The sequence below is a fragment of the Sebastes umbrosus genome, chromosome 12 (assembly GCF_015220745.1).
Source record: "Sebastes umbrosus isolate fSebUmb1 chromosome 12, fSebUmb1.pri, whole genome shotgun sequence".
Classification (NCBI taxonomy): Eukaryota; Metazoa; Chordata; class Actinopteri; order Perciformes; family Sebastidae; genus Sebastes; species Sebastes umbrosus.
The window spans coordinates 18,260,712-18,278,519 of NC_051280.1; the positions used below are offsets into that span (position 1 = coordinate 18,260,712).

Consider the following 17,808-nt stretch of genomic DNA (forward strand, 5'->3'; position numbering starts at 1 on the left):
GATCCAATCGCGACGCACGACCGTAGCTTCAGTTACACTGCCCATACCCCAAGACCTATGTCGGCCCGTGACTCGGCCTCCTTTCCATAGGCCTTGGTTGCAGTGTATGTTAATGACATCAGCTGACAGGAAGTAAACATGGACCCAAACTGTTGCCAGGCAAAGCAATTCTGTTGCAATTCTGTTAAAATGCACCAAAACGGAGCATTTCAGATAGAGGGTGGTATATTCAAGCAGACAGTATGAAGAAAATAACGTGTTTTTTTTAACATTACAGCATGTAAACATGTTCTAGTAGAAACGCAACATACAAGTATGAACCTGAAAATTAGCATGATATGGAACCTTTAAAGGGACTATTTGTAACTTTCAGAAATGCTTGTTAACAGCGACACCTGTGGCCTTGAAATCAAGTCAGCGTCGAGCTCGCGCTTGCTCGCTCTAAATAGACATGGACGAGCATCGCTCAAAACAGTGAGGCGACACACGTCAGCTAAAAGCACAATATCACTCGAACGCGCATGTGTGGTGACCCGCTACATTTATACGCTTAAAAAGTTACAAACAGTCCCTTTAAATATAATTATAAATTAAATAAAATGTGCCACTAGTTTATTATTAAACCATCGTAAGACTATTTGTTGTGTATTAAAGGCTGAATGAGTATGATTTCCCTAAAAAAAACTATTTCTAGACTCATACAAAAACGTCCCTCTCAATCATCACTTGCCCCATTAGACATGTGTGTCTGTCTGTCCTCTACCTGTATAAACTCTCTTCATTATGCTGTGTTCAGGGACGTTTCTGGGTGTCAGCCTTTTGGGCACTTTTTTCCAATAAAGTTGTGGGGTGTGATAAACAACATCCACACGGGGGGGAGCTACGAAAAATGTCGCACAGGGCGCCGAGAGGGAGTAAACGGACATATAGCGAGGCGAAACGTAACGCGGACAAAGCTCGTTCCCAAACGAGAGTGAATCTGGGGTTGGCTTTCACCCGCTGGCGAGCACTGAAGATGAAGATGGGGATGAAGAGCGACGAGGAGTTGGCCTGTTGTCTGCTGGACAGGTATGTTAGCTTGTCTGCGGGCGGAGTTAGGGGTACTCGAAGAGAGGGGCTTGTACACAATGCTTTTACAGTTACTATTTGTTGTCACCTTACACGCTTTGAGGTTGTCTCAGTTAAAAGTTACTAAGTACAGCATTTTTATGTAAACAATCACCTCAAAAAGATAATTCTGCTAATATTGGACCTAAATGCGGGATACGCCTTATAACAAACCACGCCACCCCGGCTACATAACCCCGCCCACTCCGTTACCACCACAGTAGTGATGGGAATTCCGGCTCTTTTTAGTGAGCCAGATTATTTGGCTCAGCTCACCAAGAAGAGTCGGTTTTTTCGGCTCTCAAACGGTTCTTCATTTTATCACTTCTGCCTTTTTATAATTCAGCCAAATTTAGCGCTGTTTTGACCTATGATTAGTATGTGTGCACATATATCACTTAAATTATTCAATATAATTATACTAAACCTTATAATTTCCAGAATACCACCATTTTACATGCTGCTTCGTTTCCGACTGACACTCATCTTGTCTGCTATTCGTGCACCGCACTCCTCTTTCTCTTTCTCTCCTCCTCTTCCTCCTGCTCTGTACCTGTAAACCGTCAGCGCGCCGCGCATCCCTGCCCCGCCCCGCCCCGCCCCGCCCCTCCCTGTTTGATGGTATGATCCTTGTCTGTCATCACCTGATTGGTCGCACGGACATCATTAACACAACATTCAGTCACAGTCAGTGCATGGCGTGCCCGTGGCGCGGAGAAGAGCGTCCTGTCATTCTGCCTTGAATTAATTAAAGAAAGAAGAGAAAAAAAAGTCTCTCAGACGGGAGCCGGCTCTTATCGTTCACTTAAAGGAACTGTTTGTAACTTTTTACACGTATAAATCTACTGGGTCGGTTTCCCATGCGCGCGCTCGCATGTGTGCGCTCGCGCGTGGCTACACTGTTCAGACTCCCTGTGGACACGTACCATCAAACACAAACTACACGGAAGCGCCAAAACCTCAAAGTTATATCTAATGAAGCCCGTCTTGCAAAACAGTGTTGGCGGCGGTCGTAGTACACAGGGGAGACCGTAGCTTTGGTCTCCAGGGCCAGAGTCTCTGCTGTACTCTGCTCCTTTGCCTGCTTGCCTTCAGTCAGACAGCGCGCTCGTTCTCGCTCCACCTCACGTTCATGTGCGCACACTACACACTGCAGAAGAGTTAGTTTAGCTCTGAGAATATCTAGTAAATGTACAGTGGACGTTTGTGCAGAAATAAATGCTGCAGCTCCTCCAGACCAACAGAGGTTTTCCGTGTCTTGTGAAGTGACGGAGCTCCGCAGCGAGAAACGTTATCGTCTCTGACCGGGTGCCGGTGTCTCCCTCCATCCGCAGTCGGGAGGCTGAAGCAGGAAAAGCCAACACTAGGATCAGCAGTGATTCACGGAGAGACCTTCGTCTGGTCAGCTAACATTACTGCCGAGCAGCTGAAATACAGAGTGATATTGTGGTTTTAGCTGACGTGTGTCGCCTCACTGTTTTAAGCGATGCTCATTCATGTCTATGTGGAGCGAGCATGCACAAACCCGACACTGACTTTTGTTGACTTAACAGCCACAGGTGTCGCTGTTAACAAGCATTTCTGAAAGTTACAAAACAGTCCTTTTAAAAAGAGCCGGCTCAAAAAACCGGCTCGTTCGCAACCCACACATCACTACACCACTAGCCGTTAGCTTGTCACTGTAGTTACCGTTGGAAATCAGCTAACACAAAACAAACCATGTTCTAGTTTACTTGTAGTAAACATTAAACTGTCCGACCACTTTTATAAACTGGAGGGCAGACTTTAACTCCAGGATGTGCTCCGTGGTCGGATGTGGTTCTGGGCGTCGCAGTGCGCAACGGTTCAAGTTACCGGAGGACCCGGAGAGGAGGCTGGAGTGGGTTCAGTTCCTCTTTGAAGTCAACGGACAGAGACTCAAAGAATCCTCCTGGACTGACATCACCGTCTGTAGTGAACACTTCACCCAGGACTGCTTTGAACCCCTGACCTGGGGCCAGCTGAAGCCCGATGCTGTCCCATCACTGTGTGTCAAGTTGGAGGAAGACGAACCTCTGGAGAGCCTTCAACATGTGGTGAGTCTGCTCTGACAGCTGTAACATCTGTAACATCTGTCCTACCTCATCAACACATCAACCACATCACACATGTCACACAAAGTCCAGCTGAGTGGTTTATTTCTTATGCAAAATAAGTGATCAATCATAAAGACAACTCGTCAGAGCTCCAATTAAAAGGAAATAAACTTTGCTTTTCTTAATTGATGAAGTGTTTCTCAAATAAAGAAATGACACTTAAATAATTCACTACATGTTTTATGTCAGTCAGGCAAACTCATTTAAATATGCAATAATTAAAGTGATAGTTTGGGTGTTTTTGAAGTGGGGTTGTGTGATGTACTTATCCATAATCAGTGTATTACTTATCATAGGCTTAATGAATTAATGAATTATCTTTGTTTACATTGTGCTTTTAGGAGTTGAGTTGATTTAGTAGATTTGCATGATTTGTTATTTTAGAGTTGTTTTTGGCAAATATTTATTCCATAAATAATTAATTCAAAACCAATACAGGCTAGATAAAACATGGGATTAAATACATGTTCCCCCTTAAAAAAACATTGTTTATTTTCGTTCAATTAGAGTGCATTTAAGTTCCTAGTAAAGCCATGCATTAACCATGACTGTGGCATGTCTTGATCGAACTTACAGTGAAGGTGACAATACATAAATAAGAAAATAATAAATAATTTTAATTACAAAAGTTGTGATCAGTCAGGAATAAGTGTGGTTTTAAATATTAATAGCTATTTACAGACTGTGTGGTCTAAAACACACTAGAAGCCTAATTCTCCTTTACAATAATTCACTACATGGTTCATGTCATTCAGGCAAACTCATTTAAATATGCAATAATTAAAGTGATAGTTTGGGTGTTTTTGAAGTGGGGTTGTATGATGTACTTATCCATAGTCAGTGTATTACTTACAGTAGATGACAGCCACCGTGCAACCAGCTTGGAGAAACAGTCAGGAGCTATAACACCAGAGCAAAGCAATACAGTGCTGGGGACAGCAGAAAAACATATTTTAACCACCTAAAAGAAAGGCTCACCTAACAAAATTAAAGGAAATAAACTTTGCTCAATTAAAGAAATTACACCCTAATAAAGCATGATAATAGCAGAATGTCAGGACATATTAAAAAGCTTTTATTGTAGTTGTTAAATCATAAGAAAAGCCAACATGTTTCGACCACGGTAGGTTTTTATCAGGGCATTCAGCAAACAGACAAAGGGGATGTGGCCTCACTTACATGGTATCATAATACTACAAAGTATTACGAAATATCATGAAGAAATAACACAGAAACAAGTAATTTATGTACATCATCAATTAAAAAAACTCCTAGTTTTTTTTAACATAGGCTGTTAAACAAACATAGGAGCCTATACAGAGAGAAGAAAAAATATATACATTTTGCTTATTTACAGAAAGCATGCAAAGTCTATATACATCGTTAAAACTAGGATACTTTAATAGCAGAATGTCAATTTAATCATCATGTGCATAATTAAAGGAGTTTTGCGTGTTTGCTTTTCAGTATAACAGCCTAAATAAACAAGTGTGTAAGGTGTTTACACTAAAGGTAATTCCATACTAATTTATTCCATATAATTAACATCATTTCGTCAGAGGCTCATACTTGAGACGCATTAAGAGTCATAACTATACTGTAACTATGCCCTTTGTGCATTCACATAAACAATCAACTTAGTATATGACACAATAATCACAGTGAACTGTACAAATCCTTCATTTTATACAGATTTACTGTCCACTTCCTGTTACACAACAAGCAGCCTATATGAAGTAAATCACGTCCACATTTTTAGTATTCATAAATCGGTGTCCTGCTCCACGTCTTGTGTGTCCTTGTGCAGCCTGATTTAAATGCTGCTTGTATTGACAGGTGCTTAAAGGAATACTTCACCCTCAAAATGATCATTTATATATCAATTACTCACCCTGTGTTACCTTGAATTCTTAGAGAAAACGCTTTCTCTCATGTCTCCACGGTGAATGCAGAATCCTAAAAAAAGCGTGAGGCTTTTTATGCAGAAGTGTTTTAAATAGTAAGGTTTTAATGAAAATGCATGCGTCTGGGAAGTAGTGAGCATAAGACTGAATGAACGAGACTCGGATTATACTGCATGAGTTGTGAGAGAGTTTGTAAACGGATGTTTTGATATAGTTTTGCTGTGTCAACGCGGCCCGCATTTACTTCAATTCACCAAGAATTTTCTCTGTTTTTGGATTCTTCACCGTGGAGGCATGCAAGAAAAAATTCCTTCACAAATTGGAGGTAACACGGGGTGAGTAATTGATATATAAACAATCATTTTTGGGGTGAAGTATTTCTTAAATGGCACATTGGCTCATCCCTACAGTGCTGTAAAGGTCACACAGCATGATGAGCACTTCCACTCTACAGGCTAATGTAGCCTTTCACCATGCAGTCGTTAAGGATACACATTGTCCAGTCAGTGCACACACACAGCTTTCATTTATTTTAAGTCAAAACGGATGTATTCATGGTACTCTAAGGAGCCCTGAAACACAATTTTAGTGTGGTGGCGCAGTGCCTGTTCAAAACATGTCCGTTCATAACGGGCTCAATGCTTGGCCTGTGGTGCTGCTGCTTGGAGCTTTCTCGAGAACCGCTCAGACAACTTCACACTAGGGCTGTCAAAAATGCTGTTCGAATATTAGTTTGAAAAAAAAACATAGGTTCGAACTATTCAAATATCTATTTTTGTGCATTATGTCCATGACACCATGTACAAACTGGTCCCGAGCGACGAAGCAATGTACAACGCAGCGTTTTGAGCTGAACTTTTGTCAGACGCGGGGTTTCTAATTAATCCTGTCGGTTCGATTTAAAGTGCTGCAATAGAAAAGGAACGTCTGATTCATGAAGTTATCCAAACAATACCTCCTCATTTCACTACAAAAACCTTTTTAAAATACTAATTTTCATGTTAAAATGTTGTTGTTTTTTTACTATTTTAATATATATATGTATTAAAATTTTGAATATTCGTTGAAGCCTTCATTTCTACACTGCGCTTCTTTGGGTCCTGAGCAATACACCTGTCATGACATAGTTACATCACACACCCAAGTCGTGGCTACTCACGGTCAGAAACACAAGTGAACACTTGGGGAAGTATTAATTTCCAAATAGGCATATACTGTAAGTTGAACTGCAGTCAATGAGCCGCGGCCTGTAAAGGCCTGTGCTTTCTATTCAAAGTTTATTAATTAATTTATTAATTATGCGTCCAAATTGCACCAAATTCGACACTGCACGTCCTTGGGTCCCCAGCAATACACCCGCTAAGTGTGAAGTAGATTGAATGAATGATTTTCGAGATATGCGAAGGACACTTGCAGAGGTTCCTTGCTTTATTGTTAGATTGTGTGTAGCTTTTGTTTAACTACAAGTTTTTACTTTTGTAACTTTTGTAGGAGCCTGTGGAGACCACAGATGCTGCTCGACAGTGTGACGACCTTAATTGTCCAACTTCCTCTAAAAAATCCAGAAAAACTTTAACACGTAAGAAACTTTACATATTGCACACACGTGTGTGTGTGTGTGTATGTGTGTGTGTGTGTGTGTATGTATACACATATATATTATATAGATGAAGAGGGTATTGATTTTGTTAAATTATTTCTTTATTCTTACATTTGTAGGTTCGCAAGCAAGTCCTATGTCAAGTGGTATCTCCATGTCAAATTCATCTGATGCTTCAAATGCTGTCCGTTCTGGATCTGACCAGATGCAACAAAATATCATGGATATTGATTTGAACATGGAAAAGTGAGTAACGCGTTCTCATTTTTGTTTATTTTCTTCACAGCTTACATTATAGGTTGGCTTTTTAAATCTTCATTTCAATTGATTTTCAGAGCTGCGCTTCTACAGATGAAAGGAAAGCATGTTGTGAATGAAAGCTGCCTCTTCCAGTTATTTCGCCGCAAGTGCCCGTCATGTGGCTCTAAGCTTCAGATGGAGAAGGTCACCCATGGGGTGCTCATCATCCTGAACCAACAGTGCCTTCAGTGTGACTACAGAAACCAGTGGAAAAGCCAAATCAGTGCCAGTGTCCCAACAGCTGAAGATCAACGCCTGAAAGAAGAAGCAGTAGTAATCAAACAGGTAGGACTTTAATAGTCGGATATATAACAACATACTCAGACTGTAGTATAATGACCTCAGAACCTACTCCATGCTACGGAGACACTAGTCTTGCTGCACCGTGGCTGACACAGCAGCCAGCAGCGAGTGGAGAGATTACCACACATAAGCGGCGGCTGCCGGCCAAACAGCCGACTACTACTATATTATTTTTGGGATTCTAATGAAATGCTTTTGATTAACAAGTTACGATTCGCTATGCATGTACATTTTACGACCACTATCCTCGGCTGCAAAACAATGCGAGCATGATGATAGAGAAACGTGCCTATCTGTCTGTCAGTCCCGCCCCCACATACTCTATATGAATGCGTGTGTGTGTGTGCACGCGCTCAGCTGAGAGGTTGCGTCCCACTGAGTTGAGAGCCGAGAGTCGTCTTCACTGTTTGACAAATATTGGCAAAGTAATTGATGACAAAACACATTAAGAATTAGCATTGATTGCACAAACAGGCGACATCCTCATTAGACGCTCTACTGTGCAAAACACTGGCGGAAGCAACGTGACGATGGCATAGTAAGCTTTAAAAAGTACCCTGAAAGAGCTGCATTTTCCACATCCGCCACTCACACGTTTATAGTCTTAATGAATGAATGAATGAAGGAATTATCTTTATTTACATTGTGCTTTTAGAAGGTGAGTTGGTTTAGTAGATTTGCATGATTTTTTATTTTAGAGTTGTTTTTGGCAAATATTTATTTCATAAATAATGAATTAAAAACCAATACAGGCTAGATAAAACATGGGATTAAATACATGTTGCCCCTTAAAATACCATTGTTTATTTTTCACTGAATTAGAGTGCATTTAAGTTTCTAGTAAAACAATGCATTAACCATGACTGTGGCATGTCTTGATTAAACTTACAGTGAAGGTGTCAATACATAAATAAAAAAATAATAAATCATTTGAATTACAAAAGTTGTGATCAGTCAGGAATAGGTGTGGTTTTAAATATTAATAGCTATTTACAGACTGTGTGGTCTAAAACACACTAGAAGCCTAATTCTCCTTTACAATAATTCACTACATGTTTCATGTCAGTCAGTCAAACTCATTTAAATATGCAATAATTAAAGTGATAGTTTGGATGTTTTTGAAGTGGGGTTGTATGATGTACTTATCCATAGTCAGTGTATTACTTACAGTAGATGACGCTCGCCGTGCAACCAGCTTGGACAAAACAGTCAGGAGTTACCAACACCGGAGCAAAGCAATACAGTGCTGGGGACAGCAGAAAAACATATTTTAACCACCTAAAAGAAAGGCTCACCTAACAAAATGAATATCCGTTTTAAGTGTACACTATATTTAGAATATTTTCACCGCTTTATCTTGCTGTCAGATGAACCTTACCTTCTCCTTTCTGATGGGGAACTGAATTGAAAGTGAAACTTATCTATGCTCTCTCCAAAGCCAGCAGGCTCAGATGACAAAAACAGTAGAGATACGTTTCACTTTCAGTTCAGTTCGCAGTCGGAAAATAATAGCTATAGCATACACCTAAACGGATATACATTTTTTTTAGGAGAGCTTTTACGGCTAATTTTTTTCTGACCACCATACTTGTGGAATTTCCTATTTATTCAAACATATAGCACAGGCCTTCGTCACATGGTTAGATTACACTGTCGCGTTTTGTCTTTCGACTTTGAGTGGCTCTCTCTTTATTCACCATACATGTGTTTGCATCCTTCTAATGTTAACAGGAGCAGTAAAGAGTAGTCTCAGTACTGCTGCATCATAGATTCAAACACAAATCTGAGCAAATCCACAGCTTCAAACATTGCTGCCAGACAGAGCGGCTGCAGCTGTGCTCTCAGTGGCTGTCTACCGTCGGAGCTCGTTCTTTTGAATGAGAAATAAATGCGTAATATAAAGTGTCACATCGTCTCCTTTCTGTCGTACCCGCAGAGCGTTTCCCTAAACCGGCAGTGTAGTACTGCCTGGACTTTTTGCACATAGGCTGATCATAATGTTTCCTCTGCCTGCCTCCTTTTTTTGGTAATTTGGCTATAATATTCTGTGCTGTATAGACTTGGAAAAGTTTTACCCCTGCTAGGTTGTCATTCTTGTCCTTGTGTTGTTCACAGGAAATGCCAACAGATGACAACCCCTGCAGCACGGTGTTCTCTGAGATTGTTACTTTTAGTGACGAAGAAAGCGATCCGTCAGATGAAGGAGAGGAAGGTGATGATGATGGGTCGAGTTCAGACGGGGATTGGAATCCAACTGAGGAGGTTTTGCTGGCTGAAGAGCTCGCGAACGACTCTGAAGAGGAACCCAAAGAGGAGGATGATTCAGATACTCCGGGTGGCCTCAAAATTAATGAGCTCTGCACAGAATGTGGAAGTTTTTTCACTGTTCAGAAGCCTCACACGTGCGAGTACAAAATAAAGCCCTTTTCTTGCAACATATGCGGCAAAAGGTGCGTTACGGAGACGTCTCTGAAAAATCATAGCAGGATCCACGATGAAACTTATGACCATCCTTGTAAATACTGCCACGTTACCTTCAAAACAAGGGTGGACAAGCTTAAACACGAGCAGACCCATCAAGACAACAAAGATCCCTACAGATGTCCCGACTGTCCAGAGACATTCGCCACCGGTAAAAAACGCAGCATCCACCTGCTGGCAAATCACAGAACCACAAAGGAGTACAAATGTGGAGTTTGTGGGATTGTATTTCAGGATGTGCATCATCTTCGGAGACACTCTGTCGTGCACACGGGATTGAAACCGTACAAGTGTTCGGTGTGCCAGCGTGGCTTCAACCAGTCTAACCACCTGAAATCCCATATGCGTCTGCACACGGGGGAGAGGCCTTATAAGTGTCGGCATTGTGACAAAAGCTTCAATCACAACGTGAGCTTGAAGAGTCACGTCCAGCGTTACCACTCCTCGAGCTCTGGACGCGAGCGGCAGACGGTAGACGAAAGGGCGAGCGACACCGGTGACGCCGAGGACAGCGGGAATAAGAAAGGCACAGACTCTGAGTTTGACAACGTAGAAGAAGAACAAGATACAGAGGAGGAGGAGGAGGAGGAGGAGGAGGAGGTGCAGAAGAAGAAAACAGTAGTGCAAAAAAGTAGAAAGAGGATCACGGGTAGACCCAGAGGAAGGCCGAAGAGAAGTGCAGCAGATGGTTCGGTTCTGGCAGGGCGAAAAAAAGGCAAGCGCTCCAAGACTGCAAAATCAAAGGCGCAGAAAACGGGTTCCAGCGATGAGGAAAGTGAGGACGAGCAATCAGTCAGCGACGTGTCCTTTGACTCGGCAGAAGAGAAGGAGACGGTGAGGAAGAGAACAGGGAGATCAAGAGGAAGACCAAAAAATGACAGTGACACTGATTTTGACCCAGAAGAAGGAGCAAAGAAAAAGAAGTACAGCAGCAGCAGTAAGAGTTCAGAGAAACGTGGAAGGGGAAGACAAACAAAGAGGCTAGTGGACTGAAAATGCCTCAAACACACCGAGCTGAAGAATTATTTTGGTGTGCAGCAATTGTGAAAAGAAAGACGCCATATAAAACTGGATTGATATCTATTGAGTAGATAATAAAGGCAATGTGGAATATGAGAAACAAAACATCCACATGAAGCAGCGTCTTTCTGAATTGAGTAGTCTTTTACTGTGCAGTAATGGAGGGTCAGTCAGTAAATCATTCAATATTGAGTATTGGGTGAATTATAACAAGGAGACTATCAGTGTGGAGGAAGGTAATTGCAAATTACCTTTTGGAAAAATGGTATTACAGTTTGGGGAAATATGTATTATATTCATGTCTTCATGTAAGAATAATAGAGTTTCAAGCTTAAACAAACATGTTTATACTGAAGTCAGGGCACTGTGGCACAGCCAGTTTCTATCTTTTCTTATTCACTATAAAGCTACATAATTATGTAACTTCAGAGATTCGTCAGTCTATAGGGAAATCTAGAAGCATTCAGATATTAGGGCTGTCCTGAATACCACTTTTTGGTCTTTGAAAAAACAAAGCATTTGAATGCTGATTTGAAGGTCAGTTACCATGGAAACGGTCAAAGCTTCGAAGCATTCGGGTCAGCCCTATCAGATGGCAATTCATTGTTACATTGTTCAGTTTTATAAATCAATATTCCACAGTTTTACCTGTTGGCTAATAGATAAATAAATCAATAAATGCTGTATAATGTTCTTTTACACAATGCCTTTAAATGTCTAGAAAGATCATTTAACAGTTTGGTATTTACACCTGATTGTACATTTTGGAGTGTTGAAATGTTGGTTCTCCGCTTAAGCCTGAGTTTCAATGATGATCCAGAGAATTGTTCCAGAGAACAATGACCACACCAATGGTTGTGTACTGTTTATCCCATTAGCTACACATTGATATTTACATTGCTGCTGACCATTTTGGATTGATTTGCTACTTAACAGGTTGAAATTGGTTTTCAGTTTTCCTAAAAAAATGCTCCAATAATCCGCTTACTGAGGCTTGAAACTAGTTGGAGATAGAGCAGCTGATTCATCACAGTGAAGATAAGTTAGTTATGGTGCTGTTACGGTTCCATAATAACACATTTATTAAGATGGACTGTTTTGAAACTCATCCTCTTGGCACGGTCAAGGACCTCAGAGTTTCCCTGAATGCACCACTGAGGCAGGCTTTGCAAATAGTCCTTGTTTGCAACTCTATTAGACCACAAGTATATAAGAAAGTAAATAAATAAAAAGCTGGAGATTTCTTCACTGTTTTGAATAACCTATCCCAAGTAAGTTTCAAGTCTCTGCAAGTTTATTACATACCATACAGAAACTACATGTTAAATATATGCAAGTGGTGTAAAACACCCAGTATGGGCCTTTAAGGGATGGCAGATTTTTTACATAAAAAATTCAAAAATAAATGTGTACAACGGCCGTTTTGAGAGTCTGTCATGTTATCTTGTCCTGTCTTGAGTTTATTCACATTTCTGCTTAAAAAAACTCAGACAAACTGGTCTCTGGCTGGTTCCAGTGGAGCTGCTGTGGGTTTAGTATCTTTCCAAAGGAGAACGGTTGACTTTTCCCTACCTTGCATTTCTTGAATTTAAATGTACGAGTGTATCTGGGCTCAGAGTTCCCACTTTGATCAAAGACCCTGAATGAATCCCCTCTGCTTACATGTTTATCCTCTCTCTCTGCGAGCAGGTGCTTAAGATAGCTTCAAGGCCCACCAAGTTTTTTTGAGTGTTGTCGAAACTTCTTCAGCTTTGCTCTCTGAGAGAGAGTCAGCCTGATGTGGGGTAAACACAAGGATGCACGATTAGACACGCCGACAGTCTGCAGATCTAAACGAGGACTAATGTTTGGAGAACTGAAATGAAAGGAATTTCTTTTGACTTTTAATAAGCTGCACACCTTGAGTGCTTTGAGGTTGTACTGATACACTTCAGAGCGACAAACGAGGATGTGTGCACAAGAGGTAGAGGAGTCTTTTTTAAAGCCTCTCATTTAACCAGTTCTGTGAATCACACACTTGATGGAGTTTATTTAAAGCGCAGTGTGAATACTCAACAAGCCCTCAATGGCAAGATTGCAGATTTAATAAAGGTCAAAAGAACAAGACAGGTGAGCCTCCTGTTTGGTCGCATCACTTTGTCATGTATTATTGGGACTTTAATTTCATCTTGTAAAATTATTTTATCTGATTGCACTTTGGCTCACGAGTCATTTTCCATCACAGTTTTGAAACTAAGGACAGACTGCTTGTAACTGATAAAGCAGTAAGTGGCTCAGCGTGCATAATAGATTTATTCAGCAAATTGTATTTTTCTAACTCATCCGTTTAGGGTGAATTGCATCTTGTACAATTTAATAAGAGTAAGACACGATCAGGCCTCTGACATCAGCACATACAGGTACAAACTTGTCTTATCTAGGTGGTTAAATACATTTTTCGATTATTTGGTATTCAGGATTTTTTAGGATTTAGGGATCATCGGCTCAGTAATGGCACAACATAAGAAAACTGTATTCTGTTAAATCCAGATGACATCCATTTTCCTTTGCAAAAGCAACTTTTATCTAAACATATGAGAGGAACAATGCAAGATGAGAGTATAGTTGATCATTGGCGATTCATCAGTTCACAATACTGTAAAGTTAGGCCAGGCAGAATCACTGAAACATAGATAGAAATAGTTATTTTAGTTCAATTACTTTTTTAGAAGGTTCAGATTTGAAAAAAAGTGAAGTGCCAAGGATTCAACGGACATTTACATTTCCTATGTCTGATCTGTCACTTGAAAACAGTACACTTTTTTTTATCTTAGTAGGTTGTTGTTTCACTAAACACAATTTTGTATTCAGTTTTACTCTCCTAAATTTCCTCTGCTTTAACAGCCTGGGTTAAAACATTTTAATAAAATAAGTATTTCTGTGCTTGGCATCTATACATAAGTAATGAATGGGCTAATTAGCCCACTAATAAAATGATGATCTTCTAATAATCAATGTAAACACCCGTTAACTTGGTGTTATGTTAGCAGGTTATTTAAATAAAAACACAACCGTATTGCTTTTAACAGTCTGTAACAGTGTCAATGGCGTGAGTGGACATTGATGAACGGGAATAAACTCTCTTATTGGAAAGAGTTATTATCATTTTAATACTTTTTTCATATTTATAAATGATCAAAGGGCCAGATTCGGCCCACAAATCACTGATAGAATAGGCCTGAGTTACAGTATTTAGTCCAGGGTGATAACCGTGTGCTGCTGGTTACAGGTTTACCACTAGATGTCCTCCTTGTGCCACAAATACTGACTCATCTTGCAAAACAATAAGTGAGACCACAGCCATCTCTCCAACACACAATTACTATGGTAACTGTTATTTCTGCTGCAATAGGCTACCTGAGCCGGTCTGTTGGACGAGTCAGAGATGTGCCTTATCTCTTATCTCCCGTCTTTCCCTCCTCCTCTCTCCTTGTCATCTTCCCTGGGAATCACTGTATTCTCCCGGGAGAAAGCAGGATTTTAGTGCAGCATCTCTCCCTCTCCATATGTACTCTATAGGCGACCTGATCTTGCAGATCAGAGAGTATGTTTTAAATAAGAGCTAAGACGTCAGAGCCAGCTTTATATTAGGTCATGGCTATATACTGTATATTTTCCTCCTCTTTCTACTGGTATAACTCTCCCTCTCTGCCTCAGATGATTTGAAGCTAGTCTTTTTAGATGTCAGTTGGATAATCTGAGCTGCTCGCCGTTGACAGAAGATTAGATTGATGCTTTGAGAAGACTCGAGACGAAGAGTGCATCTGCTGTGGCGCCATCAGTGTGAGGATAATATTTATTTGGCACCATGAATTCACTCTGTAAGATACGGTGTAGATGGCCTGTGTTCAGTGCGAATCAGAGAGATGGGAACATTAGGAGAAAGAGGAGTGGTAAAATGACATGAGCTGAGATTAGAGAGGAAGGAGTATATCCACAAGCAGCCATAGAGCCACTGGAAACTTATTTATGGTTTCTGTATTTCCTTTAAGAAATCAGATTTGAAAATGGGTTTCCCACACGGGAGCTGAAATGCCTTCCAAATGTCATAAGCCAAGCAGATAGGAATCCACCTGGGCCAAATGACATTTTCTCACTTACCAATTCCCAGACAACATTACATGTTTGTTTATTGAAATTCACCCAGTCTTTTCTCCTTTTCTGTCTTCTGCTCTCTGTGTTTAAACATCCAGGATTTGTTTTCAGTCTAAGTTTATGTTCCCATTCAAAACTGATGTCTAATATTCACGTTCTGTGTGAAAGTACTCATGACAAAAACAACAGTTTGAAAAGGTATATTGATGTGCAAATTAATCGCAGGAAAAAAAAGCCGCTGGTTTGTGAAGGCTTTATCTCTCGACAAGAAAACAAATTAGTATATTTCACAAGATGTCAAACTGTTCCTTTAATGGGAGGATTATCCTACCGAACTGTTTAAAGATCCTACGATATGAAAAAATGTCCTGTTGTGTATCTTTAAAGGTTTTTTACAGAATTGTTCCTCTGTATATTTCTTCTTCTGTAAAGTTTCACTACTTGTCATTCATTGATTTAGATTAGCCTCCTTTTCCGCTGACTCACAGGGAAGACAGAGTGCTGTCACACAGTATTTATCAATCACACAGCATTTGTATTCTGTTATTCATCGTAACCCACCTCTCCTTCCACCCCCTATCTGTGCAGAATTACCCCCATCAACTGTGCAATCACTTGTCTCCTGCTATCCAGCCTGGTTGACTGGCAAGTATTAGTTTGCTCTCTCTGTCACAGTGCGCCATCGTCAATCCAAAACAGCAGGGACTGAGTAGTGTGTCAAGGATGTCTGCGAGTTTTCTCCCTGAGTTGGGAGATGTGTTAGATCTTAGTCGGAGCCGAGCATAAATTTGATGGGAGAGGGGCCAAAAAATCCATACTGTTGTCAGCTCAGAATATAAATCCACATGTGAAAGCAACACTATGAAACCTTTCACAGCATCTGTGTGTCAAATTGTCTATTATATTGTTTAAAGCAGAGGTACATATATGTAAATGTCTCTGCATGCATTCAGGGAGCATATTTGATTTGCAGTAATGGCAACTTCCTCATGAAACATTCATTTAGGTATTTTTATGCCTCCGTGCCGGCAACATCCGTGACAGGAGGCATTATGTTTTCAGGTTGTCCATCCGTCCGTCCCATTCTGATTACAATTTGGTTGTCAAAAGTCACTGTGACCTCACAAGACATGGTTTTGGCCATAACTCAAGAATGCATATGCTTATTATGACAATTTCACACAAATGTCTAAAGGCCCTGACACACCAAGCCGACAGTCGGCCGTCGGACAGTTTGCGGCCGTTGCTGAGCATCTGTCGCCCTAGTTTTTGCGGTGTGTCCCACATGCTCGGCTCGAGGTTTTTCGGCCGATTCAGCATGTTGAATCGGCGGCGGTGCCCATCGGTGAGAGAAATACTGCAAGGTGGTAATAGAGTGCTACAGGAATGAGTCCTAAAACCCAGAGATGAGTTAGCATTTTAGCACTTCCGGTTCCCGCATCTGGAATTCAATGGGTTTTTAGTTAGATGCCTGAAATAAGGTCTGTGGTTAACACAAGCTTAAGAGATTTTCATGTTTTGTTCTACGATATAAAATACATCAATAATACCCCACTCATGAATTTTGAAGCTTTTATGTGTCTTAAAAAAGGCGGTTGCTATCAAGTGACTAAATGAGTCTATAAAACGTCATCACGCTGACTCGTCCACCTTGTTGTGTATACTCGCGCTCATGCGACCGTGCTGTAGTTTGTTTATAGCCTAACGTTAGCTTTTTACTGCTGGTGATTGCATTTACACTTCAAAAAAACAGTGGTGTTCATGTGGAGATTATCTTGCAGAACAAAACGTGTAAGTATCATAAACTGTTGTTTGCCACAGAGCTTATTTTCTGCAATAATCCAAAATCCATTGTAAAAATCCCATTGGCTTTTTGTCAAGGGAACCTAAGGGGTTATTTATTTCCTGGTTGGCCTACAAAATACTTCATCCCTGGAGCACTTTATTCTACTTAGAACAGAGCACATTGACTAAACACTAACAATATAACAAGAAGTATTGATAGTCAGTCGGCAGCGCTTGTTGCTGTCTAGTGCTAATTCCATGATTAATCTAATCTATTCACGCCACAGAAATTGTAATATTTGTTACTGCAATTGAGAGATTTAATCAGACAAGTGATGTTTTAAGTTTTATGTGGCATATTTGGAGTCCACACGAGCCGCTGAACAGTTGATTTTCTCAGTCGACAAGTTTCCAGTGTAAAAGGAATGATACCTGACAGATAATATCACCATACTGGACCTCCTGCATATTGCATTCATTCGGCATCCTGTTGCTCTCCTCAGCAGGGATAAAACCCTCCGACACTAGCAGATAAAGAAATCCAGCAATGGGAATATTCCTAATATAAAAACATTTAGCACTCAGTGGCTTGCATACTAATGCACTCTGAAAACATCTCACAGAAACTAAATTTTCCATGTCATATTAATATTATAAGTGTGGAATCAGATTCCTAAAAGCATGTTGATTTGCAGGTACTTGCTCATGTTCATTCATAACTTTACTGTTTCCTCATTCGATCTGCAGTGCAGTGAAACGTTTGCACAGTTTGTAGTGCTAATTGGGAGCAAAACCTTTATTCTTACTGGAGACTTGCCTGGATAGACGGATAAAAAGAGAGAGTTGTTAATGTTTGCAAGACCTGACATCTGCTTCCTGTTCCGCCTCCCATTCCCGACTTATAGTCATTTGGATCATCATCTTTTGAAACATTTTAATCAACCCCTTAAATGTTAATCGCTCCATTACTCACAAGCACACGCGTGCAGAATGGCAGTCTGTGGAAAATCCGAGGTGACAGAAACCCCCGAGTGTCTGT

At 40.6% G+C, this 17,808-nt stretch overlaps 1 protein-coding gene across 3 annotated transcripts; it reads left to right on the forward strand.

The window, feature by feature from the left end:
* Window positions 1-812: 812 nt before the first annotated feature.
* On the forward strand, window positions 813-12,270 carry LOC119498998 (gastrula zinc finger protein XlCGF66.1-like). 3 transcript variants are annotated; one of them, XM_037788178.1, is made up of 7 exons: window positions 813-1,068; window positions 2,885-3,182; window positions 4,710-4,754; window positions 6,638-6,725; window positions 6,866-6,992; window positions 7,082-7,331; window positions 9,465-12,270. In XM_037788178.1, the coding sequence occupies exons 1-7, from the start codon at window positions 890-892 to the stop codon at window positions 10,821-10,823; spliced, it is 2,346 nt and encodes a 781-aa protein (XP_037644106.1). In that variant the 5' UTR covers window positions 813-889; the 3' UTR covers window positions 10,824-12,270. The 3 variants fall into 3 exon arrangements, with proteins under 3 accessions (XP_037644106.1, XP_037644107.1, XP_037644108.1); XM_037788180.1 differs by having other exon boundaries at window positions 934-1,068; window positions 2,890-3,182; XM_037788179.1 differs by lacking the exon at window positions 4,710-4,754 and having other exon boundaries at window positions 818-1,068.
* Window positions 12,271-17,808: the final 5,538 nt, after the last annotated feature.

What these genes read in the sequence shown, in the direction of transcription:
- LOC119498998 (XM_037788178.1), top strand. Translation starts at nt 890, where the DNA reads ATGTCGCACAGGGCGCCGAGAGGGAGTAAACGGACATATAGCGAGGCG. An exon ending in GCCTGTTGTCTGCTGGACAG is followed by an intron (nt 1,069 to 2,884) that starts GTATGTTAGCTT and finishes TATAAACTGGAG; the next exon opens with GGCAGACTTTAACTCCAGGA. An exon ending in ATTGATTTGAACATGGAAAA is followed by an intron (nt 6,993 to 7,081) that starts GTGAGTAACGCG and finishes ATTGATTTTCAG; the next exon opens with AGCTGCGCTTCTACAGATGA.